The sequence below is a fragment of the Lacerta agilis genome, chromosome 3 (genome assembly GCF_009819535.1).
Source record: "Lacerta agilis isolate rLacAgi1 chromosome 3, rLacAgi1.pri, whole genome shotgun sequence".
NCBI classification, from domain to species: domain Eukaryota; kingdom Metazoa; phylum Chordata; class Lepidosauria; order Squamata; family Lacertidae; genus Lacerta; species Lacerta agilis.
The window spans coordinates 103,851,147-103,871,069 of record NC_046314.1 but is presented as its reverse complement, the minus strand read 5'-3'; the positions used below and the strand labels follow the sequence as shown (position 1 = coordinate 103,871,069).

The window sequence follows — 19,923 nt, the reverse complement described above, 5'->3', positions numbered from 1 at the left end:
CTACCATATAATATCCCAATTTCCTCTGCTGAATAGAAGCAGAAACCATCCTTTTTCAAAGATGACAGCACCTCTGAAATATACCACTGTGGGCCATGCTTTGTAAAAAGGAAAAAAAAAGGTCTTTCACAGCAACCAAGTGCTATTTTCCTCCTTAACTGAAAAGCTACTGCTAATATTGTCAGTGCCTTCAGTATTCAGTACCTTCTTTGGATGAATTACCAGTGTAAATAAGCACACCAAAGGAAGAAAATCTCATCGGCACACAGGGCTGACAGTCAAGTGACACTTGGACACTCTCAACAGCAGCACAATTTCAGCTGCGAGGCTTTGATGGCTCTGCATTCAGTGCAAATGTACTCCAGAAAGCCGGGGAGAAACCCATAAATTAGAACAAGTAGCTTTTCCTTCTCTCTACTTGAAGAAAACAGCAAGGTACAGCCTGTTTGGTGGATGATTTCTTACCTCGGAGCCTGTGGAAGAGTTGGGCTCTCCCTTTGCAGAAGAAGGGATTTTACCCTTGGAATCAATCCAAACTACGGCTGCGATCCAACTCATGAGTAAGTTTCATGGAAATCAGTGAGATTTATTCTGATGCTGACATGCATGACTGGGCTGCAAGAGCCACCTTTGATGTTTTACGTCTCAAACACAAAAGATGTCTAGTGTAGTGTGTGCGCACGTTTTGATGCCACCAGAACTTTCAGTCTCCCAATGATATCGTAGATTGAGGACAGTACTAATGTACTCAGGGTATAAGGTAAAGGTAAAGGGACCCCTGACCATCAGGTCCAGTCGTGTCCGACTCTGGGGTTGCGGCGCTCATCTCGCTTTATAGGCCAAGGGAGCCGGCGTTTGTCCGCAGACAGCTTCCGGGTCATGTGGCCAGCATGACAAAGCCGCTTCTGGCGAAACAGAGCAGCGCACGGAAACGCCGTTTACCTTCCCGCTGGAGCGGTCCCTATTTATCTACTTGCACTTTGCTGTGCTTTCGAACTGCTAGGTTGGCAGGAGCTGGGACCGAGCAACGGGAGCTCACCCCGTGGCAGGGATTCGAACCGCCGACCTTCTGATCAGCAAGCCCTAGACTCTGTGGTTTAACCCACAGCGCCACCTGGGCCCCTACTCAGGGTATAGTTGGGGTCATAGAAAGCCATCTTATACTGAGTCCGACCAATTGGTCATCTACCCTGACTGGCAGCGGTTCTCCAGGATTCAGATGGAGGTCTCTCCATCCTTGGGAGATGTTGGGGATTGAACCTGGGAGCTCCTGCATGCTCTACCAGTGAAGTGTTGCCCTTTCCCGAAATTATTCAGCTGAAATGATGAAGAAAACTCCCGGTGACAACCAGGAGTATACAGTGGTACCTCAGGTTACATACACTTCAGGTTACAGACTCCGCTAACCCAGAAATAACGCTTCAGGTTAAGAACTTTGCTTCAGGATAAGAAGAGAAATTGTGCTCTGGCGGCACAGTGGCAGTGGGAGGCCACATTAGCTAAAGTGGTGCTTCAGGTTAAGAACAGTTTCAGGTTAAGAACGGACCTCCAGAATGAATTAAGTTCTTAACCCGAGGTACCACTGTATATTTATGCAAAAGAACTGTGAGCTCCATTCCATCCTGGTGTGCAAAACAGCTCCACCTTCCAGGCCCAATTCTTCCTTCTTAGAAAGCTACTTTTACTTGATTTGCAGTATTGACTGCACTGTAATATCCCCCTTTCCTTTACCCACTTGTAGTTCTCACTCAGTCAATATTGCAAATCAGGGGTGGGTGGGGAAATCTCAGGCCAGGGGGCCAAAAGCAGTCCTCCAGGCCACTGTATCTGGCCCTCAGAACCTTTTCTAGTCATGTTCCACCCCAGGCCATGCCCCTCACTGCTCCCTTGAGTGCTTCTGCTTGTGGCTGGAAAGCGTTCTTGAACTGTGGTTATTCCTCTTGCCTACTGCAGGGACCTCAGCTGTCGCTCTACCTATTTTTTCCTCTGGCCCCCCGGGAGGTTGCCCAGGAGGAAATGCGGCCCACAAGCTAAAAAGGCTTCCCCACCCCTGTTGTAAACTGCTGAACTAAGTCTCAACACACATGTAATAAGGCATGAACATTTCTAGCAATAGTGAGCACCATGTCCAATTCTGTTTTCCTGCTGTTGCTTATTTAAATATTTCTATATGCAGCGGAAATAAAATAAGGGGTAACAATTCAAACCATGATGCATTGCATTTATTTAAGGGCAACCATTTCAAAATTAGAATACCATAGAAAATTTTCAACATATCCACAACCTGTCATAGGAGAAAACCACTCAATAAGTAACATGCAAGTTAGTCCTTGCTGGGAAATAACATTTTGTTCTGGTCTTCAGTATTTAACATGGCACCTGCCATTGTGAGACACAGGATGTGGCATCACCTCCTTTGGCAATGGCCTTTGACTGAGTGCAACAGTGCACTTCCAACTTGTGTTCAAACGGCTCCTTGTTTAGATTTTCTCATGTCACGCAACTACTTTGTTTGGGAAAGGATTTCGTTCACATAGTTGTTGTTTTTTGCCCCGACTTCATCTTTCAGCTGCTTCAGTTTGGTTCTGATGTCCTCCTCAGACATGTCTGCCAGTGGCAATGCTTTCACATTAGAAAGGAAATCCATGATTATTTTTTCACCTTCCTAGAAAGGAAAAGAAAATGATGTTCAGCCTCTGATTTGTGTCCTCCTGGATTCCTCTGCAGCATGGGTGGGAAGCCTCAGAGACTTATGCTACACCATTTCTAAGCCCCTACAAATGCATCCGTCTGGCACTGAAAATAACAGCAATTTCAACAACCCAGGATTTGTGGATCAATGACTTAAAATGGCAGAAAATGGCAAGTGATTTATACAAGTCCTGATAGCCTTTAATTCCTAATACTGTATGTAACTGATGAGATGGGCTTTAGTCTGCAAAACCCCAGGCTACAATAACCCAATTCATCATCTTAAGGTGCACCTAGACTTTCCTTGCTGCAGCAAACTGACATGGCTACTCCTCGAAATCAGTTTACAAAGCGTTCTTCACAGTTCTCTGTATACCATTCAGCAAACATGTCTGGACAGCATCAGTCTAACTGAAGAAATCAGGGAAGAAATTTGCAGGCTCAAAAGGATTAAGCATTAACCACACGTTGGTGAGCGAGCTTTAGCAAGCCAATGCTTCAAAAAACACAGAAAGTATCATCTGAGCAGTTGTTAATGCAGCAGCTGTTGCTCACCCACAAATCAACATCATAAAGCAAAGAGGCCGCAGAATGCAAAACTCTCAGTGATGCAATAAGCTAAACTTTCTGGTTTTGGGGGAGATGCCTCAGGGAGCTCAAAGTGGTATCAGTCTTCTGATAAATGACATAAAGAGACAGGTAAGCTAAGTGAAGGTAAAGGACCCGTGGATGGTTAAGTCCAGTCAAAGGCAACTATGGGGTGCAGCACTCATCTCACTTTTCAGGCCAAGGGAGCTGGCGTTTGTCCACATACAGTTTTCTGGGTCATGTGGCCAGCATGACTAAACTGCTTCTGGTGCAACGGAACACCGTGATGGAAACCAGAGTGCACAGAAACACTGTTTACTTTCCCGCCACAGCGGTACCTATTTATCTACTTGCACTGGTGTGCTTTCCAACTGCTATGAAGCCTATGAAGCTATGTTCTTTTGTGGGCAACAGGGGCAGTGGTATCACTTAAGAGGTTCTTGTTGACTAAGTCATATCTAAATCTTGTAGACACATTGTAGAAAAGTGAGAAAGAAATGATTTTAACAAACGTATGACAGTTAGCAAACCTGCTTCTCTTTGTAGAAGTTCCTGGCTGGTGGATCTTCTTCCTCGGCCTGTGGATTTCTAACAGCCTGGAACTCCCCCAACTCCAAGGCCTTTGTCTTGGCATTCTCTATCACATGCTTGGGAAAAGCAGCTAGCTCTGCCACATGGATGCCAAAGCTCTGGTCGCAAGCCCCTGGAAGAAGCATCACTGGGGTCAGTCTTCAAAAAGTGAAAGCACAACCTGTGCATCCGATTCCATGCTGCTTATTTCAGAAAGAGAGAGGACTGACTGCATGAAAAGTGATGTCCGGGTCAAACTCGGCCCCAATTTCTAGCTGTTAAACATAATCCTGCTTGAGCTGGGAAAATTTGAAACTCAGCCTGGGTCAGGGGGTTTCAAACACCATAAAAGTGAACACTGCTAAGAAGCAGTAAGTTATCAAAATGGGACAAGAGTACAAAAGGAAAATGTCCATTTGGGGTTGCAAAAAGCATCATGTGTCAACCATTAAAAGTAATTTGTGGGGGCCACAAATTGGAAAGGATTCAGAGGACAGGAATGGAAAAGGGTACCGCAATATGTACACATCCGGCACAGAGCCGAACAATGTTGGGACACCCCACAAAGAGGAGGAGCTTGGAAACTTCCATTTAAGTTAATGGTGGCTTCCTGTGTCGTTCAAACCAGGAATGGTGGCTAACATTAACCATGGCTGCTTCAACAAGCCAGTTTCTCGAAGCAGTTTAAAGCAGGCTTGTTTGAAACCAACCAGCTAGTGTGGGTTAACCACAGTTTGCCCTCCAGGTGATATGACAGTGCTAACTAAAAGTGAAAGCTTTCAAACTCCTCTTCCTGGCCAGGTGCAGGAGCACATGAGTCCAGAAAGCGGCTATGGTTGTTCACAATACACTAAAATAGGGCCAGGGAATCTATGGCTCACCAGGTGTTGTTGAACTAAGATTCCCATAATCCCTGACCACTGACTAAGTGAGTTGGAGTCCAACAATGTCTGGAAGGCCATAGGTTTCTCACAATGCCAAACCATGTTTCAGCGCAACCTTCCTCCACGTGGCGCCTTTCAACAGCTCCAGCCAGCATGGCCAATGGGCAGGGGTGATGGGGAGTTGTAGTCCCAAACATCTGGAGGACATCAGGCTGGTGAAGGCTACTCTACAGTAAACAAGGTGGACTTGTTCCAAGGATCTGAAGTGAGCCTCACCATTTTTCACACGATATAGCATCGTCAGCGTGTCCTCTGTGGTTAGCGCTGTGACGTGCAAGTTATTCACGGTGGGAATCTCGTCAGCGAGTGCGGTCAGTTCATGGAAATGAGTGGCAAACATACAAAACGCTCCAATTTTGCTGGCAATATATTCCGAGATGGCCCAAGCCAATCCAAACCCATCATAGGTAGATGTTCCTCTCCCAAGCTCATCAATGATTACCAATGAGTTTTCTGTTGCAATCCTAAAATCAGAGGCAATAAAGTTGTCAAAAGTGGTATAGCTTCAAAAGTAAACAGGCAAACTACACCACTGGCCCCTGATGAACAATCAAGGATACACAAATGCTACTTCCTCAACATTCCTCTCTTTTAAGAGCCTCCTCCAGATAACGTTCCCTCCATTTCCAAAGTTCAGAGGCGAGTGTGGACTCCTGTGGAGCCCAAACACTCCAAAAGTACTTCAGGGACCGAGGGTGCTCAGTAGCCAAAGAATGTAAATGTCTGAATTTCATGGGAAGGAGGGTGAAGAACCTACGTGTGGAATGGAGTGTCCTGGAGAAGGGTACTGATATCTGACTATGAGAATGAACAGGAACATAGGACACTGAAACATTTTGCTGTAGGTCCCATTTGTTCCCAATAATACTGAGCTAAAACGGCAATCAACTTGGAAGCAAAATGAGCCCGTATTTTTCGCGCCATAGGGCACACCGGACCATAGGGCGCACCTCGTTTTTAGAGGAGGAAACAAGAAAAAAAAATTTTTTCTGGTTTTCCTCCTCTAAAAGCCCTGTTTTTTTGAGGATCAGCTCAAATTTGTGCAGCTTTTTTTGCAAAGGGAAAAGCCCTGGTTTTTTTGAGGATCAGCTTAAAGTTTTGCAGCTTTTTTTGCAAAGGGAAAAGCCCTGCTTTTTTGAGGATGAGCTCAAAGTTTTGCAGCTTTTTTGCAAAGGGAAAAGCCCTGTTTTTTTTGAGGATCAGCTCAGATTTGTGCAGCTTTTTTGCAAAGGGGGAAAAGCAAAGAGGAAAAGCCCCATTTTTATGGGGTTCAACTCACATTTCTACAGCTCCTTAAGGAAAGGGAGCCGTTTCTACAGTTTCCAGACAGATAATCTAATCAGCCAGTCACATGTTGCTGGGGAAACAAACAACCTCCCTCTGCAGCACATTCAACAATGGAGGCCTGGGCAAGGGGGCGGGGCTGAAAGGGAGCTGGGGACTCTTATCTCTCTCCCAATCTCTTGCTGATCAGCTGCTGCGCAGGGTCCTTTCAACACCCCCTTTTCTCTTTGTAAAATAAAAAACACGATCCTCTTTTGGCCCCTGGGCAATTCGGCTCCAGGGACCACCATTCGCTCCATAAGACACACAGATATTTCCCCTTACTTTTTAGGAGGAAAAAAGTGTGTCTTATGGAGCGAAAAATACAGTATATGTTTTGAGACTTCTGAGATTCTAAAAAATATATTATTCCAGTGGCTATGGCCAGTCTCAGAGAGTATCTGTCCTGTGCACAAAACAGATCACAAGCACCTTGGGGAGTGGTGTCACTAAGCTTGTAGAAACACTTGGGGCTTCTGGTGAGCAAGGTTTGCAAATGCAGGTCTTACCTAAGGATGGCAGATGTCTCCAACATTTCCGACATGAAGGTAGACACGCCTTTCAGCTGGCTGTCTCCAGCTCCTACCCGAGCCAGGATGCAATCGACAATGCTTATCTCTGCAGAGTCACATGGCACAAAACAGCCAATCTGGGCCATGAGAACAATCATCCCTGTCTGGCGGATGTAGGTGGATTTGCCTCCCATGTTTGGTCCTGCAGAGCAAGTAGCAGCAGCAAATTAAGCAGCATTTCAAGCACGGGGAGTAAAGGTCTTCTTGGCAACCTAATATGCAACTTCAGTTTAACATACTGTGCTGTTTTTTTTTATTTTAAACCACTTAGTATTTCAAAAATCTGTATGCAGCTTACACTGTACATGATATAAAAACAGTATCTATTGAAGCAAAATGCTACCTAAAACCAACAAAACAACATTAATTCTGATTAAATACAGCTATTCTTCAATGTCCTTCTTTATTAGCTTTTGATTAATTACCATATTCATAAGCTGTTCTACCTTGTCAGTGAGCAACACCACCACCAATGCAACTATGGCTGTTCCTATCATGAAAATCACTTCCACTGATTTGCATGTTGGGTCAGTTTTGCACTTGTTGTCAGTCAGTCTTCAAACTTGAAAGCTGGAACGTTAAGGCTTGCCTGAAGATTGCTTCCCCATTTCAAATCAAAACACCCACCTAAATGCAGAACGCTCGTCTGCAGTAATTATTATAGGCTCACTTCTCCTCCGTTTTGAGGCTAGGATACAGACTTATTTTAAAAGCATCCTCATAAATAAAACGCACGCACACATACAACACAGAAGATGGAGGCAAGAGGGGAAACAGGCATGGCATATAAACGAAGTCTTTACCGGTAATGATATGGAACATCTGCTTGCCCTTCTCAAAGGTCACATCGTTCGGGATGAAGGAAACGTCATCTTGAACTTCAATGCAGGGGTGTCTTGAGGCTTTCAGCACAATCCTCCCTGTCCCCTTTTCCAGAATTGTTGGGCGTACGTATGGGGTCGGCGCTGCATTTGACGCATGAGCAAAACTGACAATAGCATCCAGCTGGGCTATGACATCACTCAGGATCTGTATGGGCTCCTTATACCCTGTTGGAAAAGCACAGGCTCAATGCAGCTTCCTGCTTTGCGGAAATCTAAAAGAAATCCAGACATTAATCTGGCACAGCCACCAGCTTCTATCAACTTCTACCATCCTAGCACACCATGAGAATTCTAGCTGGTGACGTGATAAGCCAACTTGCAGGTGAGAACATAGAACACTTTTCCTTTTTTGCATTTGAATATCCCCCGGTGGGGGGGGGGGTCAATTGGGGTCCTGGCTTCATGGTTGCAGGTGCAGCCGTTTCACTTATGGAATATCCTTGCACCTCAGTGAACTGTGTTGCTGTCCCCCCTGGCTGAGTGGTCCCTCTCCCTGCAGGCTCAGTGTCCACACAGGAATCTGCATTATACTAAGTCCTATCAACGGTCCACCTAGCTGAGTACTGTTCATACCGGCTGGCAGCTGCTCTCCAGGGTTTCAGACAGGGGACATTCCCTGTCCTAGCTGGAGATGCTGGGGTCTGAATCTGAGACCTTCTGCATGCAAAGCAGATGCTACACCTCTCCTTTACCACTTTCATTTCACTTTAAAAAAAAAACAGCCAGTCTAAATAGCCACACCTATTTCACTACATTAAAAAAGGACACATAAACCACCAAGGCACAAGTCTAGGTAGTGTGTATGGAAGTCCTGGGCTGCCCAGACAACAAGACCCCCCCTCCCCTCGGCCTTGCTGGTGTGGTCCAAATGAAAGCAGAGCAGCCTGTTTGGACCAGCCTGGCTGCAGGAGTTGCCAGAAGGAGGCACACAAGGTGTCATCCAACCGTCTAGGGACTTCACTTTGGATTTGTGCAGGGCTTACTCCTTAACCTTTTCTTCTCCCAAAGATTTCCCACAAGCTAGCAGGTATGGGTTGGTCCTCAGGGTTTGCTCCCAAAGCCTTTCTCAGGAATGAGTCTAGCCGCAAGGCAGCAGAGGTTTAGGGTCAGGGTTTTCCTTCTCCTAGATGGGCTACCTTCCCAGGTTTGACGATCCCCATGTGCCCCTCACTTCCCTCTACAGCACGTGCAGAAACAGTCTTCTTGACTGTTGGACCCGCTACTGGCCTAGTCCGCTCAATCCACAGGAGCCTGACTTCGCATGCAGGGGATAGTCAAGCCTTAAACACACACCACCTGCAGTGCTCATCAGGAACAATATCTTCCCCCAACCCCTCATCCTCTTCTGGCATATATACACTAAAAGCAACCCTCAGCCATGAAGCCTCTTGAGATCCTCAACCACCAGTATTCAAAGTGAACCAAACTACCCCAAAACACCACTTAAGTCACTGAGGATGTCTGGGCCATAAAAAGTGTTCTGCCCCTAATAATGACACCCAACTCTGTTCCCCCCCCCACACACACACACCCTCTCGCAACTTCAGGTACAGCACTGCATTCCCTAAAAATATGCCTGAAGGCAGTTACTGACTGCATAAGGGATAACATATGGAAGTTTAATCCAGGCAGTAAAGAAGTGATGATGATGGGACAGCCCAAAACTATCCTAGTAGGGTTAGATTCCCCACTAAGGATGAGATTTGCAACCAGGGGTTGCTCCTAAACGCTGAACTTCTGCTGGATTCTCAGGTGGGTGCATTTTGCTGGCTTAAGCTAGTGAGCCAATGTGATGCTCTTTTCAGATAAAGAGTTGAACTCAGTCCCCCATGCTTTAGTAACCTCCCACACAAGTGACTGAAACACGACCTACATGTATTCTATGTTTGACCAAGCAGCTAGCGCAGAATGCTGCAGCTCATCTGCTCATATTCCAGATCTAGCTCATCTGCAGTAGCTGCCTGGCCTGGTTGCTTCCAGGCCCAGTTAAAATTGCTGCTGCTGATCTTTTAAAGTCTGCATCAGAGCTGGGGAACCTCAGGCCAGGGCCTTCTGGCGGTTCCCTCACTGTGAGAAGCAAAGCTACAGGGAACCAGGCAGAGGGCTTTCACGGTAGTGGCACCCACCCTGTGGAAAGCCCTCCCATCTCATGTCAAAGAGATAAAAAACTACCGTACATTCAGAAGACATCTGAAGGCAGCCCTGTTCAGGGAAGTTTTTAATCTGTGACATTTTAATGTATCCTAATATCTGTTGGAAGCCGCCCAGAGTGGCTGGGGAAACCCAGCCAGATGGGCGGGGTACAAATAAGTTTTTGTTGTTGTTGTTGTTGTTGTTACTATTGTTACTATTATTATTAATATGGTACTACGTCTGAACGGAGTCACTGAGTACTATAAAGCACTAGTTGTGGGCTGTGCCAAAGTATGATTAAGTTCCAATTAAGCATTGGAAACCGACTACACTCAGAATCTGTTGACACCACCCAGGAAGGATCCTGCCGCTTATTTGCCAAGTCCTAAAGTATGTAAGCGATGTCAGGTGACAACATTTTAGCACTCAGAAAGCTCATTCCGCAAGTGCACACCAGGGAAATCACTCTTGCACGTTTTAGTATTCTCTCTGGAAAGTTTTCCAGTGCAAACCTTTGCCGTCTCATTGAACTGGTAAAGAGCAAGGGCTAATTAAACCGCTGTGAACAACCCTGACTCTGAAAAAGCACATCACTAGCTGTTAACACTGAATGCATAAATTGGTTGACAAGACAGACCTGCTCTCTCTCTATTATACACAAAACCTTCCACGGGGATAGAATTTGATCTTCTTGACACCATCTTTCTCTCCCCCACCCGCCCTGCCCAACCAAACACCCCAATTCACTTTCACAACGCCTCCCAACTGTGCGTTTTATTGCCCCAAAAGATCTTATAACTACCATGCAAAGATGTCTGGCCAGATGTTCAGAGATCAGTTTCTACCCACAAAAGGCTACTGGGGAAACAATGATAGATAATTGCCCTGGAAGGAGAAGTTAAGAAAACCACCACTAATGTATTCACTGAGATGTTTGCAATTCTGCTCCCAGAAAGCTAGGAGGCATTCACCCAAGCAGCTTTTCCTAAAACTGCTGCTGGGCCTGCTAGTGTGCTCCAGTAGAGCCACTTCAGCTTTGGGTCAAACCAGATAAGATGGAGATTCAGTTATAGATTTCCTGATTCTAGTTTTGGTTCGTTTTTTAGGCGTGGTGGTGGGGTACTTTTAATTTTCCCATAACAGACAGGAAAGGGGCACAGGAAGCTGCCATATAAAGTCAAACCACTGGTCAATCTTACTATGTACAGCCTACAAACTGACAGGCAGAGGCTCTCTGGAGATTGTACACAATGCTGCTATTCTGCTTGCGCAATGGACTTTCGATTGCTCAATTAATCTCCCCCCTGCCTCCCCTTTCCTCTGCAACTCCCCATGCACCCTCAAAAAACCTGCTCATGGGGGGGGGTCCTCCCAGCCCTTATCTCTCTTCCTACAACTTCCCTTAGTGATACCTCTACTACAGAAATTTTGATTGTAAGATCCTTTGGGGTAGGGAACTGTATTTTGCTTATGTAATTCTGTAAAGTGCTTTGTACATTTCACGTCAAGCGATAAACACAAGATGTAGTCAAACAAAGAAGCCAGACAATTCCACAGCTAAACTGAACACCAGAGCACCCACAAAGGAAGACTGAAAAGATTAAATGGTGCAATCTATTTGTTCATTCATTAAGCAGATTAATAAATTTTATGCAGGCTTTTTATTAGAGCTGTCCTCAGCGAAATTGATTCAGCACCAACTAAATTGCCTGCGTCTTTTTGCCAGCTCAATACAAAACAGTCACCACAGAGGCAACGTAAAGTTACTTCCTTTTACAAGCTGAAAACTGGGCTAAAATGGACAAACTATGGCCATGTATACACATTTATTACCTTAATTGATGTTTTTATAATTTTATAAATAGGGAGTGATGTTTTATGTTGTAAATTTACTGTTTAGTCTGTTACTTTAAAGTCCTTTCGAAGTTCTAAGTAGAAAGGCTAAGTATATATATGTTGTTTGAAAAATCATGCGCAATGGGCCAATGGCCGTAATAATATCTATCTATCTATCTATCTATCTATCTATCTGTATATACATTTAAAGCACTGTGGTGCCTCTTTAGACAGTCATGGCTTCTCTCAAAGAATTCTGGGAGCTGTAGTTTGTCACAGAGCTACAATTCCCAGAGTTCCCTGTGAAGAAGGACTGATTGTTAAACCATTCTGGGAACCGTAGCTGTGTGAGGGGGAATAGGGGTCTCTTAGCAACTCTCAGCGCACTCAACAACTATAGCTCCCAGAATCCTTTGGGAGGAAACCATGACTGTGGTATCATAGCACTTTAAATGTATGGTTTGGATGTGCCCTGTGATATAAATCAAGCTTTGGCTGCAGATGTCTTAGCAAGTTGGACCCCTTCAGAGGCCATCTAATTCAGCTTTAATCCAATCACGTGGCAAATACAGCAGCCACCACAAAGGGGGGGGGGGCAGGGGAGAGAGAGGATTGGTTTATGAATGCACCATTAAACAAATTTATAAAACCTTTAAAAAATGACAATCCTAGCTGACAATATATTTCTTTTCTTATTCATTTCCAGCCATTTTACCTAAGTGGTGCAGTATCATTACCTCTCAGCACGTTTTAACACCTAAAGAAGGCGGTGTTATAATCAACACTTCCGTTTCACTCAAAACAGTTGACAGCAAAATGCAAAGGTAAAACGCTGCGAGGCCCTATCTGAAACACTAAACAAGGCTAACTGTTTGGAACAGCACGTTCCTTTAGCTGCCATGTCCAAATGCTTGGGCGCCCGCTGCTCCCGAGCATTTACGCAATCTGGAACAGCTTACGCAAGAGAAAACCACAAGCCTTTCTCATTTGTATCACCATCTTACTCATTCTCATGCTACCTGCACATCAGTGCCCTGCCAGAACAGGATTTGAGGGTTCCCGTTGCTTGAATCTACATCCAATTCATGAACACAGAGATCTCTGCGATGGCACTCCTTTAGGACACTTAGGGGTGCAGAGATGCAAACTGTCACATTAAAAATCACACAACATGTAAACGTGCCAAAAATAATACAACAGTGACAAAAAATTGCACCAGTATGTTTTAAAGTGAAGAATAGTATTTGGATATAAAAACAGAAGTCTGGCAATTCCTGCCAGTTTTAAAAGCCCTCTCCAGACATTGGCTGAGATGTTGTGACCTCAGACAACTGATGCTCAGAGTTGCTAGAGTGCTCACTTTTGTTTCTAGAAGCGAGACCACCCAACCCGCCACTGGCTGAATGGCCGTGATGTCAGGGAATGTTCATGGAAAACCAGAACAGGGACAGGAAATCAAGGTGGAAGGAAGTCTAAGGTTTTGAAGTGCCTTCTGTTTCATTAGCAGCAGTTGTGCTGACATCCGTAGCTGAGTGCTATATAATAGCCAGAGGAAAACCCAACCCAGTTCTGCTTGGCACCTCTAAGCAGATGTATGGCTGCAGGCCATGTTGGCAAATTGTTTTCCGCAGTTAACGTCGTTTGTCCTCACCACAAGATGGGTCACATTTCTGTTTCGCAGAGGGCGCAGGCTGAGAGCAGACCAATTACTTTTGTACCCACTCCACAAATGGTGTGTGGGTGTTTTACACCTGGTTAAAACATATCCTCAGAACATATCTGGTGATTCCATGTATAAGCACACAGTGTTCCTTACCTGAGGCAACGCCGATGATTTCCTTAACAACGATGGCCTGGCTTTTTTCATACTCTCCTCTGATATTTATGTATTCTTCATTAATGCTTTTCAGTTGACTGTGCAGGAACGAAAAGGAAAATGTTAGCAAACTTCCGCAACCTGGCAGAACACTTCACTGACTCGCACCCACCCCACAGGATGTTTAGAGGACACTTCCATTGGTGTTCCGAGGCAAAGGCAGGGATATGTGTTTCACGCACATGTTAGAGAACTTCACCCCGTTCTTCTGGGTTTCCAAGATCTTATACTTCAGGTTGTTTCGCAGAACCTTCTCTTCCTTGTAGGTGATTCGGAAAAAATGCCCAAACTGGGAGTTGCATTCTAATTTGATGCTCTTGCCGGCTTCCAGACCTGTTTCATGGGAAGGGATTGGGGGAGAAGAAAATCCATGACTGATTGTGGCATTATAAACACACAAATCACATTTTCATTATCCCCACTCAGTGAGTCAAATTTCTCTCTTGGCTGGGTTTTTGCTGCTTGATATTGTACCAGGCCACCTGCCGAGAAATTAACTCATAGTCACAGGGCTTGGAACAAGTCCTAACACCTAGCTCGCTAAGAGTTAGAGGAGTTTCAAACTGCGGTCACACTTTAGAAATCCCTCTACTGTAATGTCACGCAAACCCAAGATTATCCAAATTGGCAGGGAGAGGGAGAAGCTCTTATAGGGAATGCTTTATTTATTGACACTAGATAGACAGGATCATCACAAAGGATAAACATATACCTGTACTTCAACAGTTCTGGCTGCTGCACCTCCAAAGGGATATTGTAGAGCTCAAAAAGGTGCAGAAAAGAGCAACCAGAAGTTATCAAGGGCCTGAAATACTTCCCATACTAGGAAAAACTTACATGGGTTGGGACTATTTAGTTTAGAACAAGGGCAAGTGGGGAGAATGACTGAGATTTCCACTGATGTGTATGGTGTGGAAAAGGTATATAGGTAGAAGTTTCTCTCTTTCTCACGAGACTCTTAAACTCAGGGTCATGGGTTTGAGTCCCATGTTGGGCAAAAGATTCCTGCATTGCAAGGGGTTGGACTAGATGACCCTCGTGATCCCTTGCAATATAGTACTAGACTCCAACGTTATCCAACAAAAGCTGAATGGTGAGAGATTCAGGACATACAAAGAAAGAGCACTTCTTCACACAGTGCATAGTTGCAATGATAGCATTTGCTGGCAGCTTTAAAGCACTCATTCCACATCGCCTCGTTTGCAGACGGATCTCTGTGCGTCTGCCCAAGAAAACCTGTGCACTGCGGGGGATTCTGGGTGCAGGAGAAGAGGTGTTCCCTGAACAGAGAAAAGGCACTGGTCAAATTTTCTGTGCTTCATGCTGACTAAGAGTGGACCTTAGAAGATATCCAGTTCTCCTCCTCTGACCATGTACTGTGGGAGAAGTTTCCAACAACAGGTTTGTTTTTTTTAAAAAAGCAAGTGCACAACTGTATTTTAAACAGTGGAAATGTGGAGCATTTTTCAGCATCAGAACACGGACTGACTGGAAGTAGCTTGGGGGGGGACACTCTAAATCACAGTGTGGATAAAGTGAAGGTCATGCCAACATACTTAGCTCCCTTGCTGCCGCCTTCAGCACACCCTGCATTTTTTCCTCTAGCTTATCCATATTCTCTCTCAGCTCAATAAGGCTCGGCTCAATGGAGGGTTTCAGGAGGTATTCATGGCTCTCCACCTGGGATATGGAGAGAGAAATTGTCCACAAAAGAGTTAAAAGCAGCCACCAAGACCCTTTGGTCATATTACGAAGCATTTAAAACCCATCAGTTCATCTAAAGCAACTTCTGTGACCACATAAACTAAGTAACAAATGTGGGAGATTAAAACTCTCGATTAGATCAGTCTAAGTGTCAAAACAAGTATTTATCAAAAGATATGTTAGGTTCACAGAACATTCTGGGGTTTGCAGCCTAAGGGCTGATCAACACCTTACATAAAATAAAAATAAATGAATGAATCACATGGTGAGGACTTTTATATTTTTTATTTTAAAAAAGTTCAATCACGTGAACTCTAAGCATATCAAGAATTTGCACAACAGGATTTGGGATGATTCTAATAAAAATTTATGAAAACTTCTCGACAGTAGCTCCTCATTTAGAGGATGTCGGCATTCCGTAACAGATTTGTCCCTTGATTTGGTGTACTTGAGTTTGGGCAGTTGCTCAGGCAAAAAAAGTGACATGCCAAATCCGAGTGGCCAGGGATAAAACGAACCCACCGTCTTTTCATGTAACTTAGCAACCATTTACTTCATATATGCAGTGTGAGGACCATACAAGAATACCGCCCAAGACACATGGCAATCTGTGGAGAGATTGTGGCTGGTTTTCATGTACCTTCTTATATATTCTATACGTCTGCAATGGAATTCAAAAGCAGCTAACAAGCATTTCTCCAGAAAGATCAGACAGTGCAGTCACTGTCTGATCTTTCTTGGGAAACATGTTAGCTGCTTTTATTGTTCATTTTTTATTATTGAGTTTTGAAAATACTAAACAACTTTTTAAAAAAAGAGAGTAGTACATCAGTAGGCTAGGCTAGAACTCTTCCCACCAGTGTAACAATTCCTCACCCGCAGCCTGAAACTGCCTAGCTCAGGAAGGACTCAACCTTTGCCAATCTGGTGCCTCCTGGTGTTTTAGACTAAAACTCCTGGCCAGCAAATGTCAGCTGAAGCTGCTGGGAGCTTCCATCCAAAACACCTGCAGGGCGCCGGAATACTCTACACTGAGATCCTGTTGAACAGGTAAGCTCAGATTGAAAAAGAACATAAAAATGTAAGATGAGCTTAAAGGACCAGGTGAAGCCTGCAAGCTGGACATGAGCACAGCAGCACTCTGCCCACCTGAGATTCCCGGCAACTGGTACTCAGAGGCCTAACGCTGTCTTTTCCACCCACCCAAAATGGCAGATCATCTGGAATGCAGATGAACTTCACACTCCACTCACACTTAAATCTAAATCTTCTCCACAAGCTCCTCAGCAGCAATGATCTTTTGGAGCTACAAAGCACAGTTTGAACTTTGAAGAAAGAATTGAGTGTTTAGTCAGTCTGCCTTCGAGATCCCCAAAACAGAACGCCAGAATAACACTTCTATGAACACTGCAGAAATCCAGTGAACAGATCTTAGGCAATAATATATTGTGATGTCAAACTACCTCACACACATTTTCTTGTAATCAGGTTTGAATCGCCGCAACCTTGGCTCAGGTAGGGCCATGTCCAAAGGAACAATTTGTGCATAGTGTGTCAAGAACGGTGTTAATGCTAAATAATGCAGATGTGGTAGGAAGAACAGACTCAAGAGATGCCACTAGTTCATACAATGCACCATTTAGGTATGGAATCTGCTGCCACCAGGTGTTTTGAGGGCCACCGGACTAGATGACTTGACGGCGATGTCTCTGGGCTGCTTCTTTGCAAGTGAGGAGCGTTAAGACACTCCCTTTTGGGTTTGGGAGACTGTGACAGTTGGGTTGGGAGGAAGGGGAGGCGAAGGTGAGCCAGCCTTGCTCCTAAGTGATAGGTAGAATGATGGGGCGCTGCATGTCCGGTGAGACCATTAAGCACGACAGGTAATTGTGCGGCTTCACATTTTTACTGATTTATTTACTTCTGTATTTATTGTGCTTTTATTCTTCTTTTGTATTAATCTGTTCACTGCTTTGCAGGCCTTTGGGTCCAAAAGTGGCACATAATAGCTATATGAATGGACGTCCAATGATAGAGAAAGCTAAGGGGGCAGCAGCTATTGCCTTAATACCTCGCTTGTGGATTTTCCCATGGGCCACTGTGGAAAACTAGATGGACCACTGATCTGACAAGGCAGACTTCTTCTTGGTATACTTTCCATGTGCAAACAACTGCGCCCCCACTTCTAACAGCAGATTGCTGGAGCATATTCAAAACAAAACGGGTGTCCTCCTGGGGGGCTCACTTCTGCTTGGAAGGGTTTTTGTGAAAAGATGCAGCTGCTACTGTGATCGTTTTGTCAGAGAGATGCTCTAACATTTACCCAGCAGGGACACATTAGCAAAACAGAGGATGAGGGGGTCTACTGCATTCCCAGAAACATCAGCCCAGCCTTCCAGATAAGTACGGAAGTCAAATCCATCAATTGAAAAGTTCATCAGCCGGCTGCCTGACCATACCTAGACCTAGAGCAAGGGTAAAAAGGTAGCTAGATACAGTCAGGCAGGCAGCCGGCTGAAGAACTTCCTTGGAGAAGTGGGTTTCTTCTCCAAAATGCTAACAAATCTCAAATAGCAGCAAGTCATCAATGGCAAAAAGTACAATAAATAAGAACCACAAGGTCTGACTAAGTATTAGATATACAGCAGCATGCAGAAATATCTGAAACAGGGCTATGGAGCTCTAGGTTCAATGTCTACAAACTTCTAGAAGCCACACACAGTGGGATGAAAACCCAAAAGGCAAGCAAAATGATCCACCAATATGTTGTGCTACTAGATCTCATGGATGCTATGCTAATATTTTCACTTTGAGGACAGAAGCTCTATTGTTGCCGCTTTAAACTTCTGGATGTTAAGGGGTGGAGGGAAGAGGAAGGACCTTTGTGCACTGAAGGTTCAACTGCATCAAAAAAAACAACAACAAAAAACTTCCTAACTTACCAGAAATTTATTTTTGAAAACTCATTTCATGTTAGGTATAAGATAACATTCCTGAGGATCTATGCTTCCCCCCCTTTTTTCAAAAACAGATTCTAGTTGTCACAGCCTCTCTCAAAAGTACTTTTCTTTATTTTCACCTTGTACCAGAGGATCCTCAGAAATGAATATTGCTTTGTTTTTTGTTTCCCCCTCATAATATGTTATTAAAGCTTTTTCGCACTTTGATTCATCAGTTAAGAAACAAGAAGGTTTTCAATATCAAGAGACTGGTCCATGCCATTCATTTGCCCTCACATTTTAACTTCAAATTATCAACTCTGCACTTATCTGCCCATTTGAGAAATCCATATAATGGGTTTCTGAAAGCAAAATTCAAAAACCACCTTCTACTAAATCTATCCCTAACATTTTTAGGAGAAAAAAAAATCCTTTTAACTTTAAGCTGCCATGTCCTTACACTGCTCACATGTTCTCTGTTAAAAAGCTATTTTCAAAACAGTCATTTCATCAGGGAAATGGGTTTCTCGTAGGTCACACTACTCAAAATGGGACGAGGGAACCTCACTTTTACCAGAAGCTTTGGGGAAAATAACAAAAGAGGTGAAAGCCTTATATCCCCTTCATTCTCAAACTTGTAAGGATGATGAAAAATTCATTACAAAATGCTGAAAAGGACTTGTGTGCTTTCTGCACATCACATTGTAACCTGCATTGCAGCAAGGAAAAGCCATCTAGAGCCTGCAGGGAATGGGAGGAGGGATGGAGCTTTGTGATCACACTGTACTATCAGCAACTACAAAGAAGCCCTTTGCTTGCTTGCGGACCAGGAACAAGCTGAATGCCGCCACCGCAGAAGTCAAAATATTCTCAGAAAAGTGCAGAGCAGACCTCCCCAAAGACAAAACAGGGGAAGTGCAATTATCTTTCCCTACATCTCCTGGCAGCTATCTGGACTACCTTCAGGGGCACACAAATTCTTTCTCTCCATTCCTCTTTTGCGCTATAGCTCAATGGCAAAGCACTTTCTCTGCATACAGGCACTCCTGGCTCAGTCTCTACTGCTGCCAGCTAAAATGTTAGGGATGCAGGAAGCTAGCTTTGAACCAAGTCAAACCCTCAGGGTCCATCTAGCTTAGTACTGTCTGGCAGTAGCTCTCCAGGGTTTCAGCCGGGGAGTAATCTCCCAGCTCATGCTGTTTACATTCTGGAGCAGTGTTTTTCAACCTTTTTTGGGCAAAGGCACACTTGTTTCATGGAAAAAATCACGAGGCACACCACCATTAGAAAATGTTAAAACATTTAACTCTGTGCCTATATTGACTATATATAAAGTAATTCTCTTGAATTTTTCCATTTTTCCCACGGCACACCAGGCAACATCTCACAGCACACTAGTGTGCCATGGAACAGTGGTTGAAAAACACTGTTCTGGAGGATGCGATGCTACTTTGGAATGCCCTGCCAGAGAACGTGTTGGCTCAACTGTAAACGGCATCTTTCTACCACCCCAGCGCTACGCATCCCCAGCTGACCTCCCTTTTTTTTTGCAGGTCTGAACCACTTGCATTCACTTGGCCTTTACAAACTTAACTCAAAGCCTAGGGCCTGAGTAACCTGCGATCCCTCAGCTCGAGATCAGGAGCAAGGGGACCACCAGTATGCTGGCGGCACCTGGCAATATTTCTCCTTTCCATTAGATTCTGGAGAGCTGGAGAGGGGTGGAAGTGCTGAATCAGTGCTTGGGTTCAGTTAATGGAGTGGGTGAGGGCCAAACCTGAAAGACAACCTGCCCCTCTACGGACCAGTAAGATCGCTTGGATCAGATGGGTAAATTCTACTTGTAGCACAGTACCCTATCGAATA

The 19,923-nt window shown here is 44.6% G+C and overlaps 1 protein-coding gene across 1 annotated transcript in view; it reads right to left on the bottom strand.

Moving 5' to 3' along the window:
* Nucleotides 1-2,194: 2,194 nt before the first annotated feature.
* MSH2 (mutS homolog 2) overlaps nt 2,195-19,923 on the bottom strand; it is a 50,312-nt gene continuing 32,583 nt past the window's right edge. Inside the window, exons 9-16 of the mRNA XM_033145057.1 lie at nt 14,974-15,097; nt 13,600-13,750; nt 13,358-13,455; nt 7,492-7,737; nt 6,626-6,830; nt 5,010-5,257; nt 3,810-3,982; nt 2,195-2,665 (exon numbers count right to left, since the gene is read on the bottom strand). Of these exons, the coding sequence (XP_033000948.1) occupies nt 2,504-2,665; nt 3,810-3,982; nt 5,010-5,257; nt 6,626-6,830; nt 7,492-7,737; nt 13,358-13,455; nt 13,600-13,750; nt 14,974-15,097 (1,407 nt within the window). The 3' untranslated portion in view covers nt 2,195-2,503. The remainder of the gene's footprint in view (nt 2,666-3,809; nt 3,983-5,009; nt 5,258-6,625; nt 6,831-7,491; nt 7,738-13,357; nt 13,456-13,599; nt 13,751-14,973; nt 15,098-19,923) is intronic.